The following is a 20,240-nucleotide window of genomic DNA, read 5'->3' as shown; positions in this document are numbered from 1 at the left end:
ATTTGCCGGCTGCGACTTCGTCAACGTGGGAGAAAGAGAGCCAAGCAAGTACTTTTCTACAAAAAGAGCGCGACAAGCCGGGCTTCTGCCACGCAAAAAGTGCAAGCCTGTTCATTGATTTCTTTGGACAGAGTTCTTGGAACCCAGCGATTAAAATTAATCCCTTAAACATTAAAAATCCATGTGTTACGCCATATATTAAACAATATATATATTTAGCAGATAAGAAAAACAAAGAAAAATCTTTTCTTCTTCTCTGATAAGATCTTTGATTCGTGCCTTCAAAAAACTTATGGTTTCGATCGTAGGCAGCGCCGCACTGCCTAAGTAAAGAGCGATGTGGTCACAATGTATTATTTTTTTCAGACAAAGATTTTTTATAAAAAGAGTTGTCGTAGAAACTTAAAAATAGGCTCATTCGATTGGAAGTTGCAGTTCTAGTACCCTTCTTAATACTCCGAAGTGATTGGAAGGCAGCCAACCCCCCTCCCACGCTAATTCCAAATGTAGCCAAATAAAATGTTTCCAATAGCCATTTTGTTCAGCGTATTTGAAAGATCCAGTAAATAATTCTTTGAAAATGACAAGCCTCCCCCACCACAACCCTCAGGGGAAGGGCTATAAGCTATACCTTGGCGACATATAAGGTTTTTATGGAGATGATGGTCATAAAAAATTGGGAGGAGGCTTTTTGGATGAGAAATTAGAAGTTTTAGTGCCCATTTACCAGTTGAAAGTGATTGGAAGGCAACCGTCCCCCTTCCAAGCCTATAGTTTCCTTAAAGTGTTAAGTATGGATGAAAGTTCTAGTAAATATGTTTCTGTATGTAACACCCCTCCCATCGTGGCCCTCGGGGCAATGGTTATAACCTACATTAATTGCCCATTACTAATATTTCATGTTTTCTAGAAAGGATGTTCCAATATCGTATAACGTTTGGATGCGGTACATTCAACTGGAAATCAGAAGTCCTAGTGCCCTTTTAGAAAGTCAAAAGTGATAGGCGGGTGATAATCCGTTTAAAGAGCAAGTCGTTGAGGAGGGGAAAATCCTTTCATATGTGGAATAGTTTCTGTTTGTTTTAAGTTTTAGTGTTTCTTCTTATTTGCAGTTAAAAAAACATACTTTTATGAGATTAATTACTGATCGTTTTTCAAACAATACAAAGATACATATAACTGTTTGATAAATTAATTTTATAACCTTTTTCTATCATTTTTACTTACTTAATGTTAATGCTCAATGTCATAGCTCTTTACTTCAATTCCGAGTAAAAATGAGGGCAGCCAAGTTTGAACCGGTGATCTTTCATTCTGCAGTACATTTCAATATCAAATAGTTTGTATAAACAACACAGTTAAATTCTAAAACTTGTATCTCTTTCCTGTATATTAAGAGGATTGCCCTCTCCTCAACACCTCTCTCTTCACACTAAAGTTGTTTAGTGCTTAAGAAAATCTTCTTATTTCTCTATTATGTTTCAGGAATCATTATTAAAGAATCGGGACACAATTCAGACATTTGTGTACAGAGCGAGGTGTTGAGGAAGAGGTACCCCCTCCGTGTACACAGTAATTTCTGTTTGTTTTAAGGTTTAATGTTTCTCCCTACTTTCAGTTTTAAAAACTTTTTTTTAATTTAATTTTGATGGTTTTTTAAATAATACCAAGAAATCTGGCTCCACCTCCACAGAAAAATCCACCCCCTCCCACAAAAAGATCCTTTAGACAATTCAATCCCGGTGAAAATTTACCCTGGACGAATACCCTTTACATCTTCAATCGTAAAATTGAGTTGACAAAGACAAAGTGAAGCAAATAAAAATAATTTCGTAATGGAAATCTGGCATATTTCCCCTAGTTTAATATTTCCCCTGGAAAGTTCAGTCCCCCAAAAATTTTGTCCCCGATAGAAAATCCCCCAGGAGAGGGTTGACCACGCCTCTTCCACTCGAGAAATATATGCAAACTTCCCAATAATAAATACTATATGTAAACAATCGGCAAATTTTACATATTAAGAACCTTCCATTTGGAGCTGCGGGGGTCGTGTTATCATCAAAGACACAGTTTTTGGATCTTTCAACTATGCTGAGCAAAATGGCTATTTCAAAATTCTGCGCAGACGATTTTGGGGGAAAACGGGGCAAGGGAGGGGGAATAGCTGCCCTCCAATCTTTTTGTTCACTTAAAATGGACACTAGAACTTTTATTTTCCGTTCAGATGACCCCTTCCCCGACATTATTGGACTATTGGTTCAATACGATCACCCCTGAGAAAAAAACAAATAAACACGTTTAGATGATCTTTCTTCTGGCAAAAATTAATAAATTCCACATTTTTGAAAATAGGAGTTTGAATCCTTGACAGTAGGGTTCTCTGATACGTTGAATCTGGTTGTTTGATATTTATTAAGGTTCTTTGATTTTCAGGGGTACTTCCCCGATTTTTAAATTCAGACAAATGTTTCTTAGGGTCTTAGCATTTGATGTGTAACACTAAGCTTAATTTATGTTATATATTTGGAATCAACATAATAAGCCGACTCTTTTACTATTTACATCAATGTTCCGATTTTTAGAATTCAGGCTACTAATGAGCCGCTTCATTCCTTACTTGCAGTTTGTTATCACGAACTGTTTGATACATGAAGCTATCAAGTGAGGTATTCATTATCATCCTTGCTAAATTATTTTGGAAAGTGCAAATTTACCAAAATGGCATTTTTTCTCCCCCAAAAGTTTTTTTTCAGAAACGTGTTTCTTGACTTTTGGTTACCATGCGCTATTTTGAACCTTCTTATTCCCTTTAAGGGTTCTAACTTTAATTTCCTCAAAAAACAATCATTGAAGTAAAAAAGAGCATATAAAACAGCATAAAGTGATGTATTCAATTTCATTCTAGCTAATTTATGTTGAAAACTGCATGCTTACAAAAAGTGTCACCCCTCTGTTGGTATGTTAGCTTAGTAAAAGGAACACCACTCCCTGCAGCTAACACGTAAAACTAGGACTTCGCAAATAACATACTGAATTTTGATGTTGAGGTTAAAAAAAGCTCCCCTAACCTTTCTTGTTTTTTTAGTTTTTGTTGGTTCTTACTTTGTTCCATGACTGAATACAAAATTAAATTGGATCAAAATCACTGAGCACTAACTAATCTAAATTTCCAAGGCTCAAGCTCTTTTTTGCTCGGTGAGGATTCTTTATTTTTTTCAGTTAATAGAATTGCTTGAAATGACATACCGTCAAAAAGTGAGAAGCGACGCTATATTCTAATTAAACAACAAACACAGAAAAGTCGCTGTTGACAATTTTTATTTTTCTTTCACATATTAAAGTCGATTTTCCAATTGAAAACGAAATTGTAGCAGTTTTGTGAGACACTTTCTGGCTTTTCATGGAAAAGTGCGGTTTTCTGTGTCGTAGTAATACAGTACGACAATGACCAAAAACATGTGACAAAAACGCAAAAGTGCAACAGTTCGCAAGAAATCGGAGCTGCCAGCTTGTTGGTACATGAATTGGTGTCTCCTGACCATCCAAAAAGCGCAATTTTAGATGTAATGGGTATTTTTTGAAATTACAAAACTAGAGGTTAATTTTTTTTTACAAGTTGTACTACACTGACCAACAAACGCTTTTTAAACCTCTTTCAAAGCGGTCAATTAAGAAAAATATATGAAAACAGAAAAATCCATATAAAATATTCAAGCAAAAAGACTCAAGTGTGAAAGTACGAAACCTATATAAACATGTGAATCCCTTATGTTGGATAAAATTCTTTGCTTACTATATTTCTGAAAAAAAAACATAGGTGCTTAGATAATACTTAGAAAAAGCAAAAAGCCCTTTGGTGAAAAGTAATACTTTTTTAAACAAAATGTATATCAAGTTGTGAAATGTTTTGTTTTCTGTCTTAAATTTACAAAATATGTCCCTGTTTTGCCCTTTTATGTCCCAAATTTCTAAAATGTGTTACTTTTTTGCCCTTTTATGTAACTGTGTCCTGGCATATGGGAATGTGTCCTTTTGACACAAATTTGTTCAGTTAGAAACCCTGTAGACAACAAATTGCGGACAAGTCACGCTTCTATTTGGCGCTTTAAGAACAAAATGTCAAATATATCTTCCATTGAGCTAAATTACAAATGATAAGGAATACCAAGCAAATTTGTAATAGGAATAACTTCCCCCGAGTTCAATTAACTTCTTATGACTGATATTTATTATTATTATCGCTCAAATGCCAACTTCAAGCATTGAGTATTTCTTTTGCAGATAGAAAATTTTTGGTGCAATGAACAACTACTACTACAGTTTTTACAATTTTACTGTAGCATAGAGCTAATTGAAGAAAACACAGCTGCTTACGTTCATCCTCCATGCTTGTCTATTTAAAACTTCCACCTGTACACCCTCCGAATAAGTTCCAATTTCCTTTGAATCCTTTCTTACGACTTCTTCCCATCAGATTTGGGAAGAGTCTGTTTCTTGTTTTTCCTTAGATGAATGGGTGACAGGGACCATTTTGGAAGTCTGTCATCCTTAATCCGCAAAACGTGTCCTTGCCATTTGAATCTTTCTCTCATCATAATCCTAGAAAGTGAGATAGAATCAACAGTAGTATCGTTGAGGGGGGGGGGCAATAATTTGGAGAAAAAATACTAAGTAACTTTAAAACTTTGCTTGTTTTAAGTTTCAACTTCGTTGTTTACTTTGAGCAGATAATTTTTTGAATTAATTCATCCTCCTTTTTAATAGAAATAACGCAAAAACAGGGGTCCATTACACTTCCTAATATGTTCCACATTAGCATTATATAAATACAGTGTCTTCGAAACCTTATTATCAAGTAAATAGGTGAGCCTATTTAATGGCAAAATTGCGAAAATGTACTTATACTTCCTGTTTCACCACGTTTACTCAAGTCAAATTGTTTCTCCTGATAGGTAAGGGTCTTTCATTTCTTAAAATCTGTCATTTCAATATAAGGTTTTCTTGTTTTAAAACTGTAAGCAATGCATATGAATACAAACTCTTCATTAGCAAATAGGACAGACATGGAATCACTGAAAAACAAGAGACCATTGAAAACAGAATTTTTTTTTTAACTGAAAAACATGAAGAGAAATCATTGAAAAGGCTTACTTAGTACTTTTCTTTGTTGGGATAAACCCAGATTGACGATTTTTTTCAATTTATTAACATACCAGTACAATATTTTACTGTTACACCGTCTGGCTTCACCTCCGAAATCTTCAGCAATTTTATCTATGGCCTCCACTTCAAACCTCATTAATTCCTATTTTAATATTTTTTCCGCTTTATTGATATTCCTCTTATTTTCAGATGATTTATCACAGAAATAATTCTTGCTCAAGTCTCTTCGCCTCTCTATAAAACATAATTTTTTCACTAAAATTCCAAGTTGCATTTCTAACTTTCTTCCTAGGACACCATCAGCGACTTCACGAACTATTTTTCGAAAATAATTCCTTCCATCTTCTACATTGTCAAATTTTAAACTCTCCAGGCTACTATTCAACTGTTCCTGGAAATTTTCTATCAAATAATCATCCTGGAGTCTACCAAAGTCGTAGCTTCCCAGAACATAGTTACCCTTCCTAAATTTCAGCTTTAAATTAACTCTATACACTACTAGATGGTTATCCTTAATTTTGACATTAATAACTGAACTTCAATATGCCCTAGTATATTATATTGATCCTTTCAGTCTTCAGTTTACAGTAGCCCAAGAAAAAGGCTGCCTTTCTTGCCTTCATGTGAATACCATGGTAACTGATGTGACATTTAAAACCAAATAATGTATTGGTTATAACATGATTGTTATACCAACAAAATTGCAGCAGTCTGTAACCATTACTGTTTTCTCCTACACCAAAGTTACCTCGGCTAGGCACCATCTATCCCTATTCCAGCCAACCCGGGCGTTAAGATATCCTAGTAAAAATTCGATATTTCTACATGGGACCCTCACTATTCTTTTCTGTAGCTGTAAGTAAAATTCATCAGAGTCACTATAATCTCCATCAGTCAGTTCTACAGGGGCTTATACTACTATGACTGATACCCCACATTTTTTTGTCATAGAATTAGCAAATAGTATTCTGACATTAATACAGTCCCAACAAAAACAAGACTTGGAGGCTAGCAGTATATTATTAATACCTTCTTAACTTAGACAAGGATTAGCAGCTTCCTTAGTCATTATGAGCCCTATTCCCTGCGTATGCACCTAATTCTTCCTGCCTCAGTAAATAAACTCTATTTCACCCAATTCCATGTTTCCTACCCCTGAGATTTGAGTTTTTGATATTTCTAATAAGTTCAATAAAGAGTCTGGAGTCGCTAGTCACAGTGTCAATGCTATAGCTATTTTTTAACGTTGTAATATTCCAAGTTGTAATTTTCATATTCCTTAAGTCATTGAAATTATTATGGCCTCAGGAAAAGCAACGGTCCTAGAACAAGTGCAGAACAGGGACTAGCACAGGGTCTCGAATCTACACGAGGCATTTAATCATACTTAGAAGAGGACAGAGAGAAGCTCCAAGGACCTCCAGTTGAGTGGAAGCTTTGTGTAATCCTGGACCCATTGTTTTCACAACACAACGTGATTTTCTGTACTTGGCAATGTTCTTTTATCAACAAGAGTCGAAATGGTTATCGGACAATCTCATGCTTATTCTTTTTAACTGCTTATATATTCATGCCGACAACTATTACTCATTAGGCAACCCGTTATGCATAATTTAGCTAGGAAGGTTTTTTTTACCCCTACGCCCACTAAAACAGACCAAAACCAGAAGAATTATCCGTTCACCAGAATCTAGCCTAAATTTTTGTCATTAACTAGGCTAAAATTTTCTTTGAGGGTTTCACTCCTCAAGGTCCTCTTATAGCACTTTTAGCTGTCACATATTTGGTTAGGAAAACTTTTGAAAGGTCCCCTCTGATACCACTAAGAGACATCAACTACACAAATGTTAGATTAACTAAGATATATTTTCATGGGAAGGGTTCCTTCATTTCTTGCAATTTCAACAACAAGTTTTAGGCAATCAATTGCAAAAACTGGATATTTTCGATTTTGCTCTATATCGCCTAGCATATCACGTCCAGAGCGACAAAATATCATCTACGGTACTACTACCTATTAATCACATTTAAAATAAACTTTACAGATGACTCTTAACAGCGAAACCATTTCAATTTCGAATGCGCCAAAAGAAAAACTTGTCATCTAAGAAGAAGTGAATAAAACACAAAGGCCAAGGGACATTATAAAATATAATCAATTAATATTTCGCAATGATTCCTTTTCCAAAATTTATAAAACCGAGTAAGCCAAAATTCTTCTAGCCTACTCTTTGCAAATTCCAATTTTACTATACAAAAATGCTTCTGCAGGGTTAATTTTCCATCTTTGATGTAGGCCTATGTATTGTATACACACAAGAAATGTCTTTATGCAGGATCAAACAGACTTTTTGTTTAGATCTTTTAAAGGAACAACATTTTACAGGCAAAGTATAAAACTTTGTAAAATTGCAACTTGTGGTATCCTTTTTTCTTTTAACCTAAGTTAAAGGCTGAAAATCTAGGTGATTAGAACTTTTGTGAATTTGTTTGATATCCTTACATATAGTAAGTTCATATATTTCTCTTTTTTTCTGTCAATGTTTGTTTTCTTTGTGAACAGGCTCCTTAACCTGTAAAGACTATTGGGTAAATTTGTAGTTGACTATATAATTTAGCTAGGATGAAAGTGAAAACATCATTTGATGTATTTTTTTATGCTCTTTCGTAATTCAATAATTGCTTCTGGGGCTAATTATGTCTTGAGCCCTTAAAGAGGCCCCAGAGGCATTTTATATGAATTCTGAAAGAGCATCAAGGAAAATATCAAATCACGTTTTTACTGTCATCCTGGCTAAATTATAGGCTATAGCCCACTGTAAATATACCATGAAGTTTGCCCCTCCCCCTAATGTGCAAATATATACCCTGAACTAGGATAAACCCTGAATTGTCAACACAGCAAGGTTTCAAATCACAAAATTTGGTTCTATTTTTAGTTCTCAGCAATCAAAAAATGCACATTTAAATTGAAATGGTAAGAAAATGGTTTTTTTGAGTAGCCTAATAAATGAGGTTGGAATTGTTATAACTAAGTATTTTTGGAATATATTGCTCTTGAACAACTTAGACTAGTGATATGTTTTTAACCACTTCTTAACATCTTAACTGGCATTGACAACTTCTCTATGGGGGGTACAAAAATGAAATATTTTTGGGGCCCCTTTAAGGGTACAAGATGCAATTAGCCCCAGAAGCAATTATTGAATTATGAAAGAACATAAAAAAAGTCATCAAATGACATTTTCACTTTCATCCTAGCTAAATTATGTATCCAACTGAAAATTTACCAGCTATTGGACATATATCTGATTATATAAGAATCTCATGTCTATTGAATATCAAATATTAGTCTGAATAAAAATTATTTATGGAACAATAGAAGAAAACATAGAGATATTTATTTATTTATTTCCCTCAAAATGGAGGAGTAGACTACATAAAATACATAAATGAAATTACAAAAGACAAAAATTTAATCCTTCAACAAACAAAACAAAAAAATTGATGTTAAATGTGCACAATAATATAACTGAATAAAATACTTAAAAGAGAAAAAAAAATCGAACATTATTTAAATTCTGGGGAAAGGTTATGCATAAAGATAAAATTTTCAAGCTCATGGTAGAAATTATCCCCCTTATTCCTAGCTAATTTTAATGGCTCTTTAATTTGAAATCTCAAGACTAATTTGGTATTACTAACAAAAACTGGAAAACCAAGTAAAAATTTACAGCATTTAAAATAGCAATTGCAAATTGAAGAAAAATAACAGATTTTAAAATCTTGAAAACAAAGGCAGGATAGAGAACATGCAGGAGGATAACTGCACCAAAAAGAGAACCTAAAATATCTTGACAATAGATACCTTGAAGCCATATTATTGAGCCAATTGCCTTTCTAATTTTTTCTTGAATATTTAAAATTAGCATTGACTTCAAGCTGAAGCACAATAAGGTGACCCCAGATAAAGAACAGTAGAAGAAACTTTGAATGAAGTACTCCTGTTGCAAATTGGTTTAGCTCAGTTATTGTCATTAATTGAAAAATATTGACATTTTTAACCCTGATAGAAAGGCCTCTACCTTTAAGCTCACTAGAAAGGGAATTAAAATTACCAATTAAACTAGCTTTAGAACAACTCAACAAAACAATATCATAAGCATATGCAATAAAAGACACATGCCACTCTGAGAGATAAAGGTTATGGATAGTGCACAAAGACACTCTGCCAAACATATATAAAAAATATAAGGGAATAAAACTCCACTTTGTCTGACTCCACAACAGGCAGAAATTGGATTAGAAAAAGAATAAGAAGCAGCAATTTTTATTCTATGCCCCCAATACTAGGATCTAAGAACTCTAACCATAGAAATGGGATATCACCACTATTGGCAAACTAATCAAGAATGAAAGTTTTTTGGCATATTTCCAGGATTATTATCTCCTCCCAGGTCAAAATGTTTGATCTTTTTTACTGATTGCTCAAAACTAAGACTCAATTGTAGGATTATGTGATGCCTCATTCTCATGCTTGTGGTTTTGCACCAGCTTGCTATTATGTGCTTATGCTTATTTGCTATTATGTGTTGATGCTTATTTGCCTTGATGCGCTTATGATTGCTTAGCTTTGCTTATAGTTTTCTTTGTTATAGGTACCTGGGTTTGAATAAAGATTTATCTACCAAATATTGAATGGTATCAGAAGTGATTGACCAATAATGGATGTCAAGTATCAGTTGGGACTTGCTGTGTCTTCCTGATGGGTGGAAACGATTCAAACAACAAGCTCATCTTACATTTGCTGGCCCCTTATCTGACAAAACTGAGAAGATCATGTGCACCTATGTACTTATTTTGGTTGGAGACAAGGGAAGAGAAATATGTAATACCTTCACTTTCATTGAGATTTAAAAAATTAAGCTGGACAAAATTTGAAGACTATACAACATCTAAAACAAATAGCATGTTTGCAAGGTACATCTTTCAGAAATGCCACCAACATGAGGGAGAAAGGATAGAAGCTACATAACAGAGGTGGAAACCTTAGTTAAGGCCTCTAGCTACAGGGATGCAGACAAAATGGTACAAGATAGAATAGTCTGTTGAATATTGAACCCACATATCAGGAAGCACCTTCTAGTAGAAGGGGATGCTCTAACCCTTGAAACAACTATAGATAAATGTCACATGTCTGAAACAGCACAGTCACACCTAAGAATGTTTAATGAAGATAGCATAAAATAAAGAAGTTGATTCCATCCACAAAATCAGTCACCATCCAAGCTGAAGATTTGATGAGTTCAAGACCACTAGCTCAAGATCTAGAGAATGCTACTTTTGTGGTGGCAGCTACAGCCCTAATCACGCATGTCCTGCAAAAGGAAAGACATGCACCATGTGCTGCAAGCCTAACTATTTTGCAAATGTCTGTAGAAGCAACAAGGTTGTAAATGTAGTTTCAGGCATGAACAACACACTTGAAAACTCTGATGATGAGGATGAGATATTTCTGTATGAAGTCTCCAAAACAAATGACAAGGAAGAATCCATAGTCTCCCTCACAATAAACGTCCAGCTGCTAGTTAGCTTTAAAGTTTACACAGGAACACAAGCAAATATTCCTCCTGTCAAGTATTTTGACATGCTCTTGCCAAAGCCAGAAATAACCAAGGCTAACCAGAAGCTTGTTAGTTACTGTGGTGGCAGGATTCCTGTTCAAGGAAGATGTGCTGTGAGCTGCACCTATGTACAATCTAGGCCTTCCAACCAGCAGTTCTACGTTGTTGAAACAAACTCTGTTCCCATAATTGGCTTCAGCTCAGATCTGAACCTTATTAAACTGATCATGAATGTCAACTCTGCTGCAAGCATTGATGAATCAATCCGCAACTCTGTTTTGGAGGCTATTAAAGAGTTTAATGATGTCTTTGAAGGGCTTGGAAAGCTGGATGGCGAGTGCCATTTTGTTTGAAGGATGGAGTCATCCTTAAGGTTCATCCTGTAAGGAAAATTCCATCTGCTGTTTGCGATAAGCTTAAAGTAGAGCTTGATAGAATGGAGAAAGACAGTGTCATGGAGAAGGTGACTGTCCTTACTGAATGGGTCAACTCCATGATGGCTGTTCAAAAGAAATATGGCACTCTCTGCCTCTGTATTGACCCAGTGGATGTCAATAAACCCATCAGAAGACCTCACTACCCTACTCCAATGTTAGAAGACTACATCAAACCTGTATAGAGCAAAGTACTTCACAAAGTTAGATGGATGTTCAGGCTACTGGTTGTTACTGCTTGACAAGGAATCATCAGACCTAACTACTTTCAACACTATCTTTGGAACATACCATTTCAAGCATATGCTGTTTGGCATTATATCAGCTTAGGACGAGTTCCAGAGGCACATTGAGGAAGTTTTTGAAGATTTCACTGGCTTTATAGTTATCATAGACAATCTGCTGGTTTTTGGGTCAACCCTGGAAGAGCATAATCAATGTCTTGTTGCCGTCTTAAAGAGGTTACAAGCAAAAGGGGTGAGGTTCAACCTCAGCAGATGTAAATTTGGTGTACAAGAGATAATATGCTTTGGCTGCAGAATGGGCTAAAAAAGAATACACCCAGATCCAGAGAAGCTACATGTAATTAATGCAATGCGTAAACGAGTGAACAAAGAAGAGCTGACCACTCTCCTAGGAATGCTGAGTTACTTAGCCAGTAGATACATCTCCAATCTATCAACCAATTGTAATGATCTTCTTGATGTCTGCAAAATCAAAGTCTTTGTTTGAGAAACAAAACTTGATGTTGCCTTAAAGGAAATAAAGGACTTCATGGTGTTGCACCTTGATTTTTTGATCATTGAAGTACCTCAATCTACCTGATAGTCGATGCCTTGTTACACAGCCTAGGAGTGTACATCTCGACAAATGGACAGGCAATAGTGTATGCTTACGAGCCCTTACGCCTACCTTGCAAAGATACTCACAGCTAGAGAAAGAGCTTTAAACCATTGTTTTTGGCTGCTGATATTTCCACCACTACATCTATGGAAGGAATCTTCCATACCCCCCAGTATACCCCCAGTGAAATGGATTAGTGGAAAAGACTATCCAGACTTGCAAGAGCATCATGACCAAGGCAAGTGAAAATGGATTGGACCCATACCTTGGAATTCTGGAAGACTGTAACAGCCTGGTGGACGGTTTGGCTGCCTCTCACAAATGCTCATGAGCCATCAGCTCTGCTCGAAGCTGCCCTGGAGGAGGCAACCAGGTTTTCTTCAGAAAACAGCCAGAAGGGCTGTGGAAAAACAGGGAAATAATAAAAGAGGCAGATGAACCTAGATTGTACTACCAGTCATCTAAAGATGGTTTGATCTTCCGCCAGAACCAAATACACCTAACCAAAGGAGCCTCTTATTCCACACTTGATGATAGACCTGCCATGGACTAACCCCCCCCCCCTCCCAGTGCTGTATTGAGGTCACTAAACCCAAGTTGGGTTACTGATTGCCCTGACACTACTGCAGGCGTTAGACCGCACAGAACATTTCAGAGATTCTTGACGACTGCCACCAAGCCTGATATGGCTGTATGTGCTTATGCGGATTTGCTATTATATGCTTATACCTATTTACCTTGATGCCCTTATGCTTGCTTAGCTTTGCTTATAGTGTTCTTTCTTATAGGTGCCTGGGTTTTGAATAAAGATTTGTCTACCAAATATTGCATCAATCATTCACCAAGTGTCAAACAAACTCCTCCCCTTTTTCCATTAAAAAACTTGTATGTAAAAAATTGGCCATTTGCAATATTTTCTCCCCTTGCCTTAGGGACCGTGGGAGTCATGTTGTCTCTAGATGTGTCATTATTGTAGACACACCTTCTGATTGTTTTGAATAAAATGGATATTTTAAATTAGCCCCTCTTAAGTTCTGTGACCACTCTTTCATTGTAAGTAACTCGAGAAAAAGTCTAAGGATCCTTTTCTGGCCCATTGGGGGAAACCAGTATTTTTGTTATTTCAAGGACTTAAGAATATGATTTTCAAAACAATCCCAGGAAAATATTTTTTTGCCCTTTTTTGGGGAGGGGTGCCTGTAATTTGTTTTTGCATTAGGCTTCTCTTGTCCCAAGGACTTACCGATGTAAGTTTCAAATTGATTTGGGATAAAAAGGTTTTTAACCAAATTTTTGGGCCCCTTACCCCCACAAAAAACAGCAAAACCTTTGATCCTTTGACTCAAGAGTGATCCCTGTAATTTCAAGCCAATTTTACACCAAATATCAAACATGCTTCCCTTTAAACTTCATCAATTTCAACTTTTTCCCTTTCAGTCCCTTTCAACTTCAAACAATTTTCAACTGGGGATTGTGTCATCACAGGAGGCATATTATTTGGATCTTTTTGACTATTTTTAAAAAAAACAGATATCTCAAAATTTTGATTGGATGTTTTTGTAGGTTATTAAGACCTAGTAACAAAAAAGGGCAAAGGGGGGCAGTGAGGTCAACTGGGAGAGGCAGCTTGGGGGAAGGGTATTCCCTCTCTGAAGAATTTTTTGCTGCCCTAAATTTTGAAAAATTCTCTTTAAAACAACTTTTTTTTTGGCATTTTCACTAAAAAACAAAAACGAATTGTTCCCTCCTAGCTTTTGAAAAATCTATTTTTGCCCCTTCACTTCTTAATTTCCATAAATTGACGCCTCTGAGGGAAGAGGGCTGACTGGTCTTTTATCATCATTAACTCTTAAGTTTAAGTTCCATTTATTTCCATGAAATAGCAAAAACAGTATCCCAAAGGGTTCAATGGATTTTTATTTGGGAAATGGCTTAAAATAAATGAATAATGTTAAAACTTGGCATATATTACCTTACCTTAATTACCTTAATCCATCTGAGAGCTTTAAGGTCTTCCAGACCTGTAGTGCTCTTGAGTTGAGGATTGCCAGTTGAACCTCCACTGTTTCTTCTCCAACTCTTTGTCAAGTTGGTTTTTGAAGGACTGGATGGAGGGAGCACTGACAGTTGAATCTTTCAGTTTATTCCAATGATTTATTACTCTTCTCGAAAAGAATGTTTGGCAAGTTTTAGATCGGGAGCTTGACTTTGGTAAGTCAACAACTAAACAATGCCTAAATATAAATCTACAAGGAAAATAAATCAATTCACCAACAGTACCCGCATAGTAGCAACCCTCCTATCACCTGGCAATAAAAAAGAAAAAAAAAACTTCTACATCATCAGGGATCCAATGCTAACAAAACAACAACAACCCCCCCCCAAAAAAAAAATCCTAAAACAATTAAAATTTATTCAATATTTACCCTTAATAGAAAACTTTTCATCTGTCTCTTAAAGGAGCCAAGTGTTCATGGCTGCCAGATGTCAGCAGGAATCAAGCTAATATGAATAATGTTGAAACTTGGCATATATATACTAAACAACGCCTAAATATAAATCTACAAGGAAAAGAAATCAATTCACCAACAGTACCCGCATAATAGCAACCCTCCTATCACCTGACAATAAAAAAAATTAAAAACTTCTACATCATCAGGGATCCAATGCTAACAAAACAACAACCCCCCAAAAAAATCCTAAAACAATTAAAATTTATTCAATATTTACCCTTAATAGAAAACTTTTCATCTGTCTCTTAAAGGAGCCAAGTGTTCATGGCTGCCAGATGTCAGCAGGAATCAAGCTTTAAGCACGTCCCACAGTCACGGCCAGACCAAAGTCTGAACAAACCAAGGGAGTAGCCAGAATCATCACATCCTCCCAGTTATGAACTGTGTGCAAATTCACCTCCCCCTCTGGTTTAAGTAGGCAAGAAAAACAACATGGAAGATCTTTGTGGAAGTATTGATATGCCAGTGAAGATAGAGATATAACATAAATATCCTTCATCTTTTGGAGATCAATAGGAGTATGTGTGGTCGACTGTAGGACTCTTGCCACTTTCTCATGAAGATGGTGAACAGAAGCAAGTAGTGAAGAAAATGTAGACATCCATACAGACAAACAATAACATATATAAGGGTAAATGAGAGAGAAATATAAAAGACTGAGGATAGGAAAAGGAAATAATCACTTAAATTTTTGGATGATTCCAAGTCCGTGGGAAATTTTCACTCTTATTACCTGAACATGCCACTTAAATGATAGATCTTTATCCAAAATAACTCCCTAGAATTGCACATACCGATCCAGGGGTGACTTATGGAGCCTCTTGGTGTACAAAGCTCAGTAATTGTGGGGCAGCTCACACCTCTGCCAGAAAAAAATTAGAAGGTACAACTTTTATACTTTTAAAGCTAGCTTATTTATGTCAAAACTATTGAGTATCCTCTCAGTCATTGCTTGAAGCTTTAGGATAAGGTATGATTTATCCAGAGTCCTTAGCACCTAGAGTAGTGATATCTGCAAATGCTACTAATTCTTCTCAATTATCAGATGTAACGTCGACGTAGTCTGACAGTAAAATTTATGACACAATCCACAGCACACATCGGTAGTTGGTGTGTTAATAAGGTGGTAGAGGTCGTTCACATTGATGATGAAGAGGATTGGCCCTAGAATAAAACCTTGAGGTACTCCGTGTTCAATTGGAACTTTTTCGTCTGCATCTTCTGTAGCAAGAGATATGTTAGTGAGATATGAAGAGAACCAAGACAATGCTTCACCATGCACACCATAATGAGAAAGCTTGCCAATGAGGATCTTAAGTGTAAGGTAGTCAAAAGCTTACTTTACATAATAAGGGCTGCAGGAATGAGATTAGAATCTTAAGATGGTTGTATAAACTGAAGAAGTTATTACAAGCTTGTTCTGTAGAATGCTTTGCGTGAAACCCAAACTGATGCTGATGGAAAATTTTTTCTTTAATAAATCTCACATGACGTTTTAGCATTGGCCTTTCAAATATCTTAGAGAACACTGACAAAGGAAAGATTGGCCTGTAGTTTTCCAGCCATCACGAATCCTTACGGCCATCTCTTTTAAAGAGAGCTATCACATGCGCCAATTTAAGACGCTGGGGAAATACTCCTATTTGAAATGACCTATTAATCAAATAGCAAATTGGAGTAGTAATAGATGGAAGGATATGTTTAATTACTTTAGCTGAAATTTGGTCAAAACCTGCTGAAGTATTCTTTAAAGACAAAACAATATTTGCAATTTCCTGCACTGTAACCTCCTCAAGAACCATTGATTTATTTACTTATAACCTTTATAGATATGCCTATTGAAAGTTCATGTTCATGTAGCCTTTCTCCCTACTGTTCATGGGCTCTGTCTATGTAAAATCTCCTGCATTGTTATAGCTTGCCAACAGTTGCATAGAAGAAAGGCTGGTTGCCCACTAACCACTTTTGGTCCTTAAAAAGGCACTCAAAACTTTCCCAGTTTCCAATTGAATGAGCCCACCTCCATGTTTCTATAATCAGTCCTTCCATACAAAGTGACGAGGAAAAAACATTTTGCTGCCCTTTGTCAAGGTCTGTGTTATAAGGAACCAATTTTTCCTTATGTACTGGGTCTTCTTTGCCTAAAAACTTAAGAATATAAGCTTCATGCGAAATGAAAAAATTGCATCGTGTCCCCCCACCCCTATCATTCGTTTCTCCTTCCACTACAAAATATACAGCTTATCTGTGAAAAGCTGGCAGTTTGCATAACTTATGGCCATTTCCCCAAAGGGTGATCCCCTGTGGAGATCATGCCATCCCCACAGGCATCTTGATAGAATCTTTTACTATTCTGAACAAAAGGCTATCTTAAAAATTTTATCAGATGCTGTGGTAGTTTAGTGGGGATTGGGTAGCAACAAAGGATATGAAAGCAGAGCTGATTGACCACTTTTCACTTTTTATTCTTAAAAAAGAGCATTATTCAGCGGTTTTTTCTCTTCTTCTATTCTCTGTAATTTAGTATGATTTCAGCAGTCACTTCTTTATTGTAGTCTTCTTTCTCTACTTCTTGTCTTAGTGTTGTCTTTTTTTCTGTTAATTTTTGCACATCCATTTTCAATTTCGAACACTTCTCTGTTCTTTTGGGTAATTTAATTTTATAAACTGATTGATACTTGGCTCATTGCTCAGCATTTTTTACTTGGGAAGGACTCACAATTTTAATATTAAAAAGAAAAAAACAAATTGCCATAATATCTAGAAGTTAATAAGATAAATTTCATTTAGGATAGGGTTTCAATTTCCTTGTGGAAAAGGACATGTAAGTGCATGATCTGGCAAATTTGACAATCCTGACTATTCATTGCGAAGACACCTTTTCTGGTATCATGAGTAAAATAAGTTTTATGATTTCATAATGTAAGCTACCGTATGAATAATACAAATTGGTATAGAATCAAGTACTACTACTAACAACTCACCACAGCTTCAAGCCGCCTAAGGCCAACACAGCTACACACGCTCCTCCTCCATCCCAATCCATTGAAAACCTACCTCTTTACACTCTCCCAGGAAGTTCCCGTTTTCCTTAAATCTTTCTCTATGACATCCCCCCGTCCTTACCCCAGACGACCTGCTTTCCGTTTAGGCAATCTGTCATCTTTCATCTGTATAATGTGCCTAAGCCATCTCAATCTTTCTCTCACTATAGCCCTAGAAAGCAGGATTGAACCGCACTTTTCGTAAAGTCTACCGTTTAATATACGGCCAGTCAGCCGGGTACCCAGAACAATCCGAAGGCAATTTCTCTGGAAAACATCTAGAAAATCTTCATCCACTTTTTGGAGCGTCCTTACTTTAGAACCATATTTGATTGCTTTCATCACCGTAGCTTCCAATATTTTAGTCTTGGTTTGCAAACTTATCCTCCTATTTTTCCAAACTTGTTTCAACTGTGAAAAAACACATTGAACCCCCTGCTATTCTACTTTTAACATATTCACTGCTCCCGCCGTCTCTACCAATAATACTACGAAGGTAAGTGAAGCTGTCCACTTGATCAATCTTTTCGTTACCCAACGTCACCTTTTCAACTTCACTTATTCCAAGTCTTAGTAACTTACTCTTCTTAACATTAATTTTACAAACCTATTCTGGCACCCTGAACTCACAAACCCTCTAAAAGTTCACTCATTTTGCTCACACTTTCATCTAAGATGCTTAAATCATCAAGTCCAGGAAAGTTTTTCCTCCACATTTGGTTCATTGTTCTCTCGTTGCCTTTCCTGTGCTTTTTAAGACGAAGTCTATGAAAATGATCCATATAAACGGAGATAGAGCACAACCCTGCTTAACTCCTGATTTCAAATTCAAGTTCTTTTAATTTTCAGACTAAATTCACTCACTATAACACTATAATACATTATACAACAGAAAAGAAAAATATTAGAGAGGGTACCTACAAAATGAGTTATACTCGAAAACCAGCACCCTACGATGAAAAAATAAATAATGTTATGAAAGTAATGAAAAATAAATAATGATAAACAATAAAATACACATCATAAAGAACAAAATAAGACACCCCATTCAACTCACAGCCCACATTCCAAATCAAATTGTAATATAATATAAATTAACACCAGCACCGGCAACCATAACTTCATCTTAATTAATAATTATCAATTAGATATTGTTTTAATTTATTTTTAGAAAAGCAGAATAGAAGAATTTGAATCCACATAACTTTTATAAATGTTCCAAAACTTTATTATTGAATTTTTGGGGAAAATCTGGATCGTTCTGTATGAATTCTAGGGTGAGGGAATTTAGCTGAATGTCTTCTTAGACTAGGCTATACCTATTCTGAACAAAAAAAAAAAAATTAGCGAGAAATTAATAGAATTAAGAACTGATGGTAATAATTCTTTAATTTTTTTAAATCTCAAAAGAACACAATGGACTGGAGGGACGGGATCAACTGGCAAAATGCTCAAAAATGCATAGAGACTCTTAGTAGGGGATTTGTTTGGGAGAGCCAATGGGGAAGGAAGGAGTGCTTTTAATGTACGAAGTGCTTTATTTTGAAGATGTTGAAGGGGCTTAATTCGAGATTTAAAAGAATTTCGATAAGTAATGGGACAATAATTAAAATAAGAATGAATTAAAGAATGATAAACTGACATAAGGGGGTAAAATTCTAGATACCGAAGTAACCCAACTCTCCTTCCTAGCTGAATCCATAGTCTATCCAGATGAAGCTTCCAAGATAAATTTTCATCAACTATAAGACCTAGGTACTTACTAGATTCCTTTCTAGTAATGGTAACTAGTTCTCCGTTAAAATGGACAGATTTTGAGAAAGCGACGGCAGGGCATGAGAAAGTCGAAAAAAGTTGATAAAATTGGTCTGATGAATTTAAAATAATGTGGTTGTCAGCAAACCACTATAATAGCTTCATTAGACTACGATATGTTTTCTCCGATCAATGATTCATCTATACCTGTGACAGAATTAGCTGTATCGTCTGTGATTAGTAGAGCAAGTCCGTCAGCCGCGATTGCGTCCATAAGTCGTTTACGTATTTTAGAAACAGAAGCGGTCCAAAAATTAAACCTTGCAGTAGTCCTACCATTCTTGGACATGGGGTTTTACTGACTACCTCCATCCACAACCTGATTCCTACCAGTAAGGTAAGACTGAATGAGTGAGAGACCGTTGCCTCTAATCCTGCAATAGTCAAGCTTACCCTGAAGAATCTGCTGACAAATCGTATCAAATGCTTTCTTCACATCCACAAATATTGTAGTTGGTATTTCGTCATGGTCCATCGCATCATTTGAAAATTGTAAAAAACAGTATAGCATGCCCGGTAGATTCCCAGGTCTGAATCCAAACTGATGCGTGATGAAGAAGTTAGACCTAGTCAGATAATGCATCACTCCATTGTAGATGCAACGCTCCATAATTTTCGAAAAATCAGAGAGAATAGAGATAGTTGGTAGTTCGAAGGCTGCTTTGGCTCGCCACCTTTTTTAGAGGGGTATAACCCTCGCTGACTTGCAAACAGTAGGAAAGATTCCGTCCTTAAAGCAAGAATTGATGACATGTGCGATAACACTTTCATAGCAATCCATGGTCTTCTTGATGACGTAAAATG

The 20,240-nt window shown here is 36.0% G+C and overlaps 2 protein-coding genes across 2 annotated transcripts; one reads left to right on the top strand and one right to left on the bottom strand.

The window, feature by feature from the left end:
• The first annotated feature begins 7,242 nt into the window (after nt 1–7,242).
• Nucleotides 7,243–12,805, top strand: LOC136027255 (uncharacterized). Its single transcript, XM_065704327.1, has 2 exons — nt 7,243–7,366; nt 9,822–12,805. Exon 2 carries the CDS (start codon nt 10,565–10,567, stop codon nt 11,138–11,140), a length of 576 nt encoding a protein of 191 aa, XP_065560399.1. The 5' UTR covers nt 7,243–7,366; nt 9,822–10,564; the 3' UTR covers nt 11,141–12,805.
• A 6,926-nt stretch (nt 12,806–19,731) lies between these two features.
• Nucleotides 19,732–20,046, bottom strand: LOC136027712 (uncharacterized). Its single transcript, XM_065705166.1, has one exon. It carries the CDS (start codon nt 20,044–20,046, stop codon nt 19,732–19,734), a length of 315 nt encoding a protein of 104 aa, XP_065561238.1.
• Nucleotides 20,047–20,240: the final 194 nt, after the last annotated feature.

Source organism: Artemia franciscana, chromosome 5 (assembly GCF_032884065.1).
Source record: "Artemia franciscana chromosome 5, ASM3288406v1, whole genome shotgun sequence".
NCBI classification, from domain to species: domain Eukaryota; kingdom Metazoa; phylum Arthropoda; class Branchiopoda; order Anostraca; family Artemiidae; genus Artemia; species Artemia franciscana.
This window is presented reverse-complemented; position numbering and strand designations above follow the sequence as displayed.

Excerpts from the sequence above, each read along its gene's own strand:
- LOC136027712 (XM_065705166.1), bottom strand. The coding sequence starts at position 20,046 with ATGGAGCGTTGCATCTACAATGGAGTGATGCATTATCTGACTAGGTCT.
- LOC136027255 (XM_065704327.1), top strand. The coding sequence starts at position 10,565 with ATGTGCTGCAAGCCTAACTATTTTGCAAATGTCTGTAGAAGCAACAAG.